A 12066-nucleotide genomic window follows, 5' to 3' on the forward strand; every position below is an offset into this window, starting at 1 on the left:
TTTTATTGTGAAAATACTGTACAGAGGAGTTACAATTACATGGGCAAGATAGTGAGTACATTTATCTTCCCCTGCCATGACACAGACTGAGAACTACCAACCACCATATTGTCGTCCATTTCCCCCCCCCTCCCCCGCCAGCCCCCACTCTGTGCTCTGTCCTTCTCTTCCCATTCTCATTGCACTCCAGACTCATGGAGTAGTGTCAGCAAGATAGGATCTGGATCACTGATATCCTGACCCCATTCCCCCCCCCCCAGCCCAGGACAAGGGTGTGGACCCCCCAGTTCTATTCCTTTTAGCCTTAGAGCTTTTCTACTATGCTACTTAACCTAGTAGTAACTGATTTTCACTTGATGCTTATCATCCATACCTCATGTGGAGCATGTCCTTATTGGCTATACATTGTTACAAAACATACTTTCAGATTTAAAGTTAATTTACATACAACATTAAATCTATCCAGATATTCTTGCTCAGTCTTGTAAGCTTGTAACTGTGGTGATATTATCTTCTCACATCTTTAAAAACATTAGAATAAAGATAGTCACTTATTATACTGGGGAATCCTGTAGTTTTCCAGCTTGGCTCACCTTTCATGCCAGCCACTGAGAGGAGAGCCAGCTCTGCCCTGGGGTAATCTGACAGTATCTCACCTCAGCCACCCAGCTACTTCTTGCTTTCTGCCTAGGGCCTTTGGGACAATCTATTACCCACCCATGTTTAGCCTAGAAGAATGGTTGGAATAATGGATAGTATGGCAACTCAAGACTGGTGGGGATCAGGATCTAAAGGACAATTATCTCCCCTTCCCTTCCTAAGATAGGTGATTTGGTGAAGAGACAGCTTCAGCTCCACGGTGGCCACTTATTGGCTGATGTCCTTTGGTGTGTGCCTTTCCCCTGGTCCATTCTCTTCAGCCCCTCCCACCAGGCCTTCATGGTTAGAGTGATCCTGTCCCCTGATGTAACTTCCTGTCTTAGTTTGAATTTCCTTATAAGTACAATCTAGATACAAATTTTGGGATGATCCTAGGAAACACTGTTGGGGGACTCTTTAAATAGAGATCTAAAAGATCAAGATGCATTGCACATCATCAACTCATGTTGAATTGAAACCCCTTTGTATAACCAAAGATAATTTAAAAAAATGAAAAAAATAAATACATAAAAGAAAATAGGGAAAAACACGTTTCTGGTAGAATCAACAGCCAGAACCAAGTTCCTGAAGCCCAACTATACCTGGCAGATTCTCTGTTCAAGGATAGCCAGGAGGCCAATGAGGCTGAAGTAAGATGACCCAGGAGTAGAATGGGAAAAAAATGAAGGCATAGAAAAGTAGAGATGAGTGCAAGCTGCTCATGTAGATAATAGGAGACCATTGAAAAGAGTTGGCCTTATCTACAAGTGAAGTAGAAAATCAGTGTGGATTTTGATCAGGGGAGTAATCAGACTCTGTGTGTGTGTGTGTGTGTGTGTGTGTGTGTGTGTGTGTGTGTGTGTGTGTGAGTATTTGCCAATACTGGAGCTTGAACTCAGGGCCAGAACACTGTCACTTCGCTTTGTTGCTCAAGGCTGGCACTCTACCATTTGTGCCATGCCTTGGCTTCTGGCTCTTTACTGATTAATTGGGAAGAAGACTCTCAGTCTTTTTTTGAATCATAATCTTCAGATCTCAGCCTCCTGAGTAGGTAGGATTATAATCGTGAGCCACTGTGCCTGGCCTTGAACAGATACATTTTGAAAAGTTTATTTTTTTCTGTCCCAGAAGTTGTAAGTCATTTGATTAAAGAATATAGTTCGCGCTGGGAAGGTGGCTCAGTGGTAGAGCGCTTGCCTTGCATGCCTGAGGCCCTGGGTTCGATTCCTCAGCACCACATAAGCAGGAAAAAAAAAAAAAAGCCAGAAGTGGCACTGTGGCTCAAGTGGTAGAGTGCTAGCCTTGAGCTGAAGAGCTGAGGGACAGCGCCCAGGCCCAGAGTTCAGGCCCCACAACCAGACCCCCCCCCCAAAAATCATATCATCCACAAAGAATATAGTTTGCCTCTTAAGTATTAATACTCTGTCACTTAAAGTGAGATTTTTATCACTGCAAAAGAGACTGTAACACTTCCATCTACCCATTTGTGCTTCCCCTGTGCTATACATAGTCATTGTGCTTCCACATTGGTAAGATAGAAACAGGCATGTGCCAATATGCTCATCTGTTGGTTAAGATGATGTTTCAAGAGCTGGACTGGCCTCCAGCCACATCCCATGGAGGGGCTTGTACTCTGGGCCTGAGCACTGTCCCTTAGTTTTTTTGCTCAAGGCTGGTACCCTACCATTTGAGCCACAGTTCCACTTTATTTTTTTGTGTGTGTGGTTAATTAGAAATAAGGGTCTCATGGATTTTTCTGCCTGGACTGGCTTTGAACTACGATGATTAAATCTCAACCTCTTGAATAGCTAGCATATGTATGGGCCACTGGTACACAAACTTTTCTGGTTATTTTTGAAGAAGGACCTTGTAAATTATTCTATCCAGACTATCCACAAACTGTGATTTTTGCTCTCAGCTTACCAAATAACTAAGATTACAGGCATGAGTCACTAACACCCATCTGCAAGGCCCTTTTGGGATCCTGTAGAGTGGAACTAGGGTAGCATTATAGTTAGTGTCACTTCAAGGATTATATAATGATGGTAGAATTGCTTTGATACTTCACAATGGGTGTAGTAGGATATACAAGGGGTTCATTTCCTATTTGCTTTGGAAAAAGTAGCACATGATATTCAAGTGTTCATTACCAACAATCTCTTTTTTTCTCTGTAGGCTCAAGGTGCCTGACTTTGCTGGTGGAAATCTACCCTGTTAATAATGTGAAAGTTCTCAAAGCAGTGGATAGCTCTATTTGGGTACAGGTAAGCAAGCTATCATTTATCACTGTGTCATTCATGAGAAGACATGAGACCCAGGGGATGAGGTGTTTTCAAAGTGCTTTTGCACACATTATCCCATTTAGTCTTCAAAGTAATCTTGTAGATGGGTTGGGTGGGAAGCACAGTTCTTCAAATGAAGAATTTAGACCTTTCTTGATGCTGCTATGCCAGGACTTGTCTCCTAGTAAGGCAACGCTGCTCCATGATAAAATTCCCAATAGTAAGAGGCATTCACAGTAAGCTTTAGAGTAGTTTATTTTGTGTAGCCACATGGCTGACAGATTAATAAATGATTTAATAAGTTCCTGAATTTATCAACACTGTGAATTGTCACAGAGATGCTTTGTGGGCTGAAGGCAAGGCTCAAGTGATAGAGCACTTGCCTAGCAAGTGTGAGGTGAAGTAGGCCACTCTGTTCCTCTTTTCCTCTTCCTCTTTTTGTTGGGACAGTCTCTTTATGTGGCCCCAGCAAGCCTCAAACTCATGATATTTTTGTCTTCCCCTTCAGAGTGCTAGAATTATAGGCACGCACCATCATGCTTGGCTTTAACCAGTCTTCTTCATTTGCAGATTCCATGTTTGTGAATTCTCCTATTGACTATAATCTATTCACAAAAATTAATGTTTAGGACACTGCCAGTTATTTGCCAACATGTCAAGGAGGAACAAATTGAGACGCCTGGCTTGCATGCTTCCAACTATAGTTGAAGAAGTCGATATTCTGTCTTGTCATTGAAGCCTTCATATGTACAAACGTTTTTACTCTTTAGTACCATGGTTTTTTAATTTTTGTGCTTTTTTGTTGTTCCTTTTGCTGATCCTAGGGTTTGAACTTGGCCTGGGTGCTGTCTCTGAATTTCTTTTGCTTGAGGCAAGTGCTACCACTTAAACCACAATACTGCTTCCAGATTTTTTGAGTAATTTATTGGAGATAAGAATCTCACAGAGTTTCATGCCCAGGCTGGCTTTGAATTGTGATCTTCAGATCGCAGCCTCCTGAGTAGCTAGGATTAAAGGCATGAGCCACCAGTGCCTGGCTAATTTTTGTGCTTTTTGCTAGAGGCTTTACTGTTTCAATGGCCTCCCAGTGTCATGCTTATGTGCTGTCTAGTGTTCCTAAGGGTGAGAAGGCTTTGATGTGTCCAACAAAGGAAATATGTAACTTGATGAGCTTCATTCAGACATGAATTACAGTGTTGTGAACCATGAACTCAGTACTAATCAAATTAACAGTAGATGTGCATAGGCTCTTTAAGTGGAAATACAGAAAAGAAAATGTTATATGTTCATCTGTTGACAAGAATATCATGAACAGGCTGAGTACAGTGGCTTATACTTGTAATTCCAGATGCTTAGGAGGTGTGTTTGGGAGTGGGTGGGGGGTTGTGGCTCAAAGCCAGCTCAGGCAAAGTTAGTGAGATGCCATTAATAAGCCAGGTGTGGTGATGTGTGCCTGTGGTTCTAGCTGAGCGTAAGGCCATAGTCAGGAGGATCATAGCCCAGACCAGCCTAGGCCAAAAACATAAAATTCATGGGTGAATCTTACTGTAAAATGTCTTTCATGCCATAAAAGGGGATGGCTGATTTGCTTTGCCATTACTCTGCCAATGATGAGAGCATTATGTCACTGGAGTTTCCCTCCATTCTTCTAGCTTACTGGGTCAGGTCTCACGGTGCTGTCACCTGCTTTGTCTTATAGGCAGAAATTTAGTGGAGCCCTACAGAGGAGCTCATAAAGAAGGAATGGGGTGGATTAAGCCTTTTCTCTATGATTCTTCTGTTTGAGGCTTGTAAATTGCACCTTCATGCCACACAGTGACTCACTGTCTTTTCTTGGGAAGTCCCTGGTTATACAGTGCTGGAAGTTGCAATGGGGATTATGTTTACTTGGCTCTGAAGTTGCACATGAGACTTAGTTGTACAACAGATACCTGGATGACTCTTTTTCTCTGTGTGAAATAGAACATGTAATATAAATGTTGGATTGCTTCTGATTAGCTTCGGAATCAAATATTCCACATGAGCACCATCCATCCATAGAGCCAGTGTCAGACTTTGCTTTGTTTACATGCAAGGGAAAAGTGCTGGGCTGGAGATCACTTCTTCTAGACAACTGAGGTCCTGACAGGACAGGGATCCCTGCTCTGCTTGCTCTGTGTGTGTGTGTGTGTGTGTGTGTGTGTGTGTGTGTGTGTGTGTGTGTGTGTGTGTGTGTGTGTGTGTTGATTCCCCTGTGTCTTTTGTATGGTGGGTACTAGTACCGTGATCAGATACAATCTTTGAAGTATTTGTACCAACAAAATTATAATTTTGACTAACTTCATTTTTTATAGTTCCTCTATCCATATGTTGAAAGTCACCCTCATTCCCAGAATCACCTGTTACTGATTTCAGAAGAGAAATGTAAGTGCATCTTTAGGGGCGTGTGAATGGCAAATCATCACCTAGTGAAAGGCGAGACACATTTCTGAGAGTCTGCTGGGTTTTTTTTTTTGTGTGTGTGTGTGTCAGTCATGGGGCCTGAACTCAGTGCCTGGGTGCTGTTCCTGAGCAATTTTGCTCAAGCCCTTCATCACTTTAAGCCACAACTCCACTTCTGGTTTTCTGGTGGTTAATTGGAGATAAAAGTCTCACAGACTTTATTACCTGGGCTGGCTTCAAACCCTGATCCTCAGATCTCAGCCTCCCGAGTAGCTAGAATTACAGGTGTGAGCCACCATGCCTGGCATCTACTGACTTTTGATGTTCCATTGAGACCTAGAATTCCTGTGGAAGAGCTTTGCATTTGGCCCACACTGCTGCTCTGTCAAGCTACCTCTATTTCCTTACCTTGAGCTTTTGTACAAGTAGAGTGTTAGTACAACAGTTGTACCAATCTTTTTTTTTTTTCTTCTTTAGGATGTTTGTCACAGTGGCCAACCGTAATAAAAGGAGAGAGGCATGCATAGAGAGAAAGTTTGATAGGGGCAGATTCCAGGGTACATGCACACGAACTTGGCCAAATTCAAGTAGAGGCATATCAAATTTGGATGTAAGAGGTTATGGCCCCCAGAAGAACAAAGGTTGCATATTTTCCCTAGTACGTGTATAGATAAGTAAATATGTTTGGTGCTATGCAAGTGTATACAAATGTATTAACTGAAAGATAAAGCCCAACAAAACAAATACCCGTAAGCAGGTACTTGAAAGGGTTGGGTGGAGTCAAGGAGAGATGATTGAAGAAGAGAAGAGGGGGAGAATGCAGTCAATAATTCAATATATAACCTACACAATTAGGAAAAGTGAAGGAAGGTTTGGGTTAAGAGGGATGGGTGAGAATGTTGAAAGGGGTGACATTGATTGATCAAGATGCATTGTATTCATAAACCCCTTTATTAAATGGCAACTCCTTTACACAACTACTTAAACATGAAAAAGGGGTTATATTCTTTTATGATGTTTTCAAAGTTATGAAAGAGAAAGGATAAATTCAGTGGTGAAACTTTTCTAGTAAGCTGTCTTTCATGGTGTAATATAAACTGCTGATTTATGGTTGGGTGAATAAACTATACTTGTTTTTCTGTTTCACATGTTTATAAGTAGAACAATTGAAAGGTAAGTGTGACTGAATCTAAATTGTTACTGATAAGGGACCATCTCCAAGTGTCTCAGAGTGTTTGAAGCTTTGTTTATGTGAAACTGACCCCTTTGAAAGTACCTCTCCCAAATAGTGTATAATAGTTCCTATCTACATTAATTTAAAAACACATTCAGTATAGTGTATAATAGTTCCTATCTACATTAATTTAAAAACACAGTCAGTACTAGGAAATTGAAGATAACCTCTGTTAAGAGGAATTGTCAATCCTTTATATGTCTGATCTCATAGGTGAGGCAAACACTGGTTGAGGGAAGAAGGGGTACAGAAAGTCCAAATATGTCATGCATTCTTGATACTAAAGATTGGACTATGTAGAGCATGGTGGCTCATGCCTATAATCCTTTCTACTTGCGAGGCAGAGGCTGGGAGGATTGAGGTTGGAAGCTAGTAGAGTTAGAAGAGTTCATGAGACCGATGGGTGGTGCATGTCAGTTTTACCCAGTACTGTGGAAACATAAATTGAAGGACCACAGTCCAGGCAGGCCAACGGAACAAATGGAAGACACTCTCTGAAAAATACCTAAAGCAAAAAGGATTGAAGGTGGTGTGGCTCAAGTGGTAGAGTACCTGCCTAGCAAGTGAAGACCCCAGTACCATCTCCCACCACATAATAAAAAAGAATGTAGTAAATAAGGGTCTTGAGATAGACTGTAAAAAGAGGATGGAGAAAGTTGTGTCTGTGTGTAAGCATATGTATCATCATGCGGTATATAAAGATATTGTTTTATAAGCATTTGTTTAATTAGTTTTGTAAAAATTGGTTCACACTGGTAGGCAAAAAATACTGATATTTTCCCTGAACATTAAATTTTTTCTTTCTTCTTTCTTTCCTTCATTTTTTCCTTCCTTTCTTTCTCTCTCTCTTTCTTCCTCCTCCTCCTCCTCCTTCCCCTTCTTCTTTTTAAAGATATTGAGCAAGTTCATATCCAGGTTACCCAAGAAGATGGAGATACAGTGGTAAAGATTTGAAATTCCTTTTGCCTTAGAATTTTCTTACACAAAACACTGCATTTCTTTTAACTTTATTTTTTATTAGCATACACACATGTATTTCTATTCTGTTAAAGATAGATCGATGCTTTTAATATGTCATATTTTCTTGATGCCTTTCAAATGATTCATTTGGTGTTGTAATAGGTGAAACAAAGAATGACCTATGAAGCAGTTAGGTATCTCCTTTTTCTCTACTTCATCCCCTATCCTGAGTCTAACAATAACAGTAACTAATGATAAAAACGTTGCTCATGAAAACTTGTAAATGATTATGTGCATATGTGGGAAATACATTTTTTTATCACAAAAGAATCCTCACATGTACTTTTACCTGCTTTTAGGATTGTTCTTTACTTAGTAGATAAAAGTATATAGGTTACTAAGCAGGGTGTAGTTGGGCATGTCTGTAATTTCAGCATTCCCATCTGTCTTTAATGGTGAAGGCTTCTTGTCTGCAGAGGCCATATTGAGAAGCTATGTCTATAACAGGAAGCTATGAATCTTTATGTACATGTTGGTTTATGGTAGGTATTGTCTTGCCTTTGCTAAGCCCAACTTGTCTATTAAACTAATAACAAGAATAAAATAAGCCCGGTGCTGGTGGCTCATGCCTGTAATCCTAGCTATTCAAGAGGCTGAGATCTGAGGATTGTGGTTCAAAGCCAGCCTGGGCAGGAAAGTCCGTGAGACTCTTATCTCCAATAAACCACTAGAAAACAGGAAGTGGCGCTGTGGCTCAAGCAGTAGAGCGCTCACCTTGAGCTGAAGAGCATAGGGACAGCGCCCAAGCCCAGAGTTCAAGCCCCACGACCGATCCCCCCCATCCCCCCCAAAAAAGAATAAAATAGAATCGAGAGTTTGGGAAGAAGAAGTAGTGATGTTGTAAAAGTCTTCTGTAAAATCTGTGCATGTTTTGTGTGTGGAAGAAGTGCCAATAACAAAGGAGAGCTGTTTACATGTATCGTGGGTGCAAAATAATGATTTCATGTATTTCCTTTTTAAATAAATTTATTTATACAATATTTTACCTCCCTAGGTAATTAAAAATTCTAACCATCTCCCCAGAGACAGAATAGCTGAGGATTTTGTTTGGGCTCAGTGGGATATGGCAGAGCAGAGATTATACTACATCAATCTGAAGGTAAAAATTAGTGCACAGGTACTCCTTTAAGGGAACAGCTTGGTTTTAGCCATTACTCTAATTCATTAATTACTATATTTTGTTGATGGGAGCAGTCAGTGAGGGTTTATTAGAAATAATGCAAAGTTTTTTTTATTACTACTTTTAGTTAGACTGTTGCTACTGTCTCTCCTTTCTCTTCCTTTCTCCTTCCCCCATCTTTTTAAGTGTTTTTTTTTTTTAAGGTAATACATCACAATGTTTTATGTTTTAGAAATCAAAGAGTATCTTAAAATGCATCCAGTTTTATGCTGACAAGAGCTTTAACTTAATGGTAAGTCCAGAGAGAATGATCACTCCCAGGAAATTTTTATGTTGTCCCTCCCCCAGATCCCCCCTTTTAAGAGAACTGCAACCATAAAGAACATTCTAGTATTTTGGGTATTAGTCACTTGCATGAGCAAGTTAAATAGTTCTGGTCACCAGGGGTGAGAAGAGCACAGGAAATCCCCACCACCAAGCGTTTTATATCAAGGGAGCACGTTTTAAGAGTGGGACTCAGTAAGAGGCAAAAGATGTGGTCTATAGTAAGTAGATTTAAGTTCTTGCAAGTTATGTGACTCAAAACACTTGTGAAGATAGTGGAATCGAGGGCCAAGAAAAAGAGCCAATAAGAGCGTATATTAGTTAAAGAGTGTAATTACTTAAAATACAGCATTACTGTTGGGAAAGTCACTGACAGAGCGTTTATGTAAGGTATCACTAATGTGTTTAACTGTGATGGGTGGCACTGCCATCTTTTTCATTACACTGTTGTTGGTCTGTCGCAGAGATTGTTTTTGTAGAATTACAAGACTTCCCTTTTTTGGCTTACCTACCCTTTCTGGGGTCACTCAGCTCTCCATTCCTTACATGGTCATCTGTGTCTTATGAGAGGCTGTGTTTTCCAATTGCCTGATACAACCTTGTTAATGATACTCCAAGTTAGCCTAAGTTTTCACCTTTCGTGAGATAAGCATGCACCATACTCATGGTCATTCGTAAACTCTGGAGTATTCCCAGTGGACTTCCTGTGCTGTGGATTGGGATGTGGCCGTTGAAGAAGATAATGACAGCGAATGGGCTCTTCATCATTAGCCAAGCACAGCACTGCTGGGCTTGCTCTGCATTGCAGAGCTCTCATCATTCTTGGAGGGTCATGTTTTGAGTTCATTTCCTCCTGGTCTTTTTGACAGTTCGAAACACCGCTGGACATATCATTAAAAGACTTGGGATTTAAGTAAGTTACTCACAGATTGTTATTAAATTTATAGATACTAGTAGGTCAAATGATTATACTTATTCTTAGTTCATGGTATACATAGTATACAGATAAAAGGAAAAATTGATGTTCTCTGTGTGTGTCTTTTAAAAAAAAATACTTCTGTGCTTTATAGGGAATAAAACAACTTTACCAAGCATGAACTTGAAATGTCACATGAAAAGTCAATTGTGTTGATTTTCTTTAGCCATTTATTTCTGGAGGGCTTCCATTTATTTTGTTGTATGGAAGCACTTGTCTCCCTGTGATTAAATAAAGAGATGCAATGAATCAGAAAGAGCTGTATTTAGAACCAAACACCAACCTGGTTTTTCCTTGCCAGCGAGAAGATATCACAGGCCAACCTTCTTGTAGCTTGGCTGAGTCTATTGCTTAATTTTTTGTGTTTTCTTTTTTACATAGAAGAAAAGTTTTTTTTTTTCCATTATAGTTTTCCTTACTCTTTAACTATAATTTTATACTAATTTTCTTCTTATAAAGCCACAGAAGACAGTTTCAAAAAAATGAACACAAGGTCATCAAAACACAGAATACTCTTCCTGAATTAAAGATAGTTATAAATAATGAAAGATTACATATTCCCTAGCTGTACTTTACATTTTATCATGTATTGAGCTGGGCGCTGGTGGCTCACGCCTGTAATCCTAGCTACTCAGGTGGCTGAAATCTGAGGATCACAGTTTAAAGCCAGCCCAGGCAGGAAAGTCTGTAAGACTCTTATCTCCATAAAAACCACTAGAAAACCGGAAGTGGCATGGTGGCTCAAGAGGTTGAGCTGTAGAGTACAAGCCTAGAGTTCAAGCCCCATGACTGACAAAAACAAAAACAAACAAACAAAAAACCCCACATTTTCTCATGTATGAATGTTTAGTTGTGCCTGTTTTGAAACATATGTTTCAGAGTATGTTTGCTATCATACAAAATTATTAAATAGGGCTGGGAAGGTGGCTCAGTGGTAGAGCGCTTGCCTTGCATGCCTGAGGCCCTGGGTTCCATTCCTCAGCACCACATAAGCAAAAAGAAAAAAAAAAGCCAGAAGTGGCGCTGTGGATCAAGTGGTAGAGCGTTAGCCTTGAGCTCAAGAGCTGAGGGACAGCACCCAGGCCCAGAGTACAGGCCCCACAACTGGACCCCCTCAAAAAAATTATTAAATACAAATTGTAAGTAACTTTTTTCTCCTTTGACAGGCTCATATTTATGTCTTGTGTATCATGTATTTAAAAATATATTTATGTACCATTATACCAAAAAACCCACTTTCTTTCTGATGAAAAGTTGTTTACTTAGGGAGGCTATCTACTTCTATAGCTATATCATAGTAGTAACTATACCTTTTAAGAAGGAATGTATTTTTAAATGCATTCAGTAATTTATTTTCCTTTATGTTCTTAGACTTGTCAACTTTGGGTGTGAATATCATCAAAATACATTATCCAAACAGTCGACTCTCTGTGTTTTTACCAATCATACAGGTAGGAAGAACTAGGATTTTACTTAACAACTTATTCAACTATACTTCAGTGCTATACAAACTAATTACTGGATAGTTCAGATATCTGAATCATGAAAAGAAAATATAACAGAGAAACCTTATTATATAGGTAATCACATATGTGATAAATTATCTTCTCTCTCTCTGTATATACATATAGTTTTTGGTCGTGGGGCTTGAACTCTTTGACTCAAGACTAGTGCTCTACCACTTGAGCCACAGTGCCACTTCCGGCTTTTTCTGCTTATATGGTGCTGAGGAATTGAACCCAGGGCTTCATGCATGCGAGGCAAACATTCTACCACTGAACCACCTTCCCAGCCCCATCTTCTCTCTTTATTTACTTGGTTTTACTTTTTTCTTTTAGTGCCAGGGAGGGAGCCCAAAGTCTTGGACATGTCTTAACCACTGAGTGACACCCCTGATTTCTAACACTATAACTATATGTAGATTCTCTCTGTGAAAGAAACCAGTCAACAGGATTGCTGTTCTAATAGCAGTTGAGTTATTTTAATAGACCAGGTGGATTTGTACTTAATCAATCAACATTTTTTTGAGGGGGAGGAGGGTTTGGGTTGT

The 12066-nt window shown here is 39.9% G+C and overlaps 1 protein-coding gene across 2 annotated transcripts in view; it reads left to right on the forward strand.

Moving 5' to 3' along the window:
- The window catches only part of LOC122111929 (gamma-secretase activating protein), a 74779-nt gene that overhangs the window by 16634 nt on the left and 46079 nt on the right, over positions 1-12066 (forward strand). The window contains exons 6-12 of one of the 2 annotated variants that reach the window (XM_042684743.1): positions 2815-2903; positions 5255-5324; positions 7469-7518; positions 8591-8695; positions 8949-9008; positions 9910-9953; positions 11388-11467. In XM_042684743.1, the coding sequence (XP_042540677.1) occupies positions 2815-2903; positions 5255-5324; positions 7469-7518; positions 8591-8695; positions 8949-9008; positions 9910-9953; positions 11388-11467 (498 nt within the window). The remainder of the gene's footprint in view (positions 1-2814; positions 2904-5254; positions 5325-7468; positions 7519-8590; positions 8696-8948; positions 9009-9909; positions 9954-11387; positions 11468-12066) is intronic. The other variant, XM_042684744.1, reaches the window with a different exon arrangement.

Source organism: Dipodomys spectabilis, unplaced genomic scaffold (genome assembly GCF_019054845.1).
Source record: "Dipodomys spectabilis isolate Male_0828 unplaced genomic scaffold, ASM1905484v1 ptg000089l, whole genome shotgun sequence".
Classification (NCBI taxonomy): Eukaryota; Metazoa; Chordata; class Mammalia; order Rodentia; family Heteromyidae; genus Dipodomys; species Dipodomys spectabilis.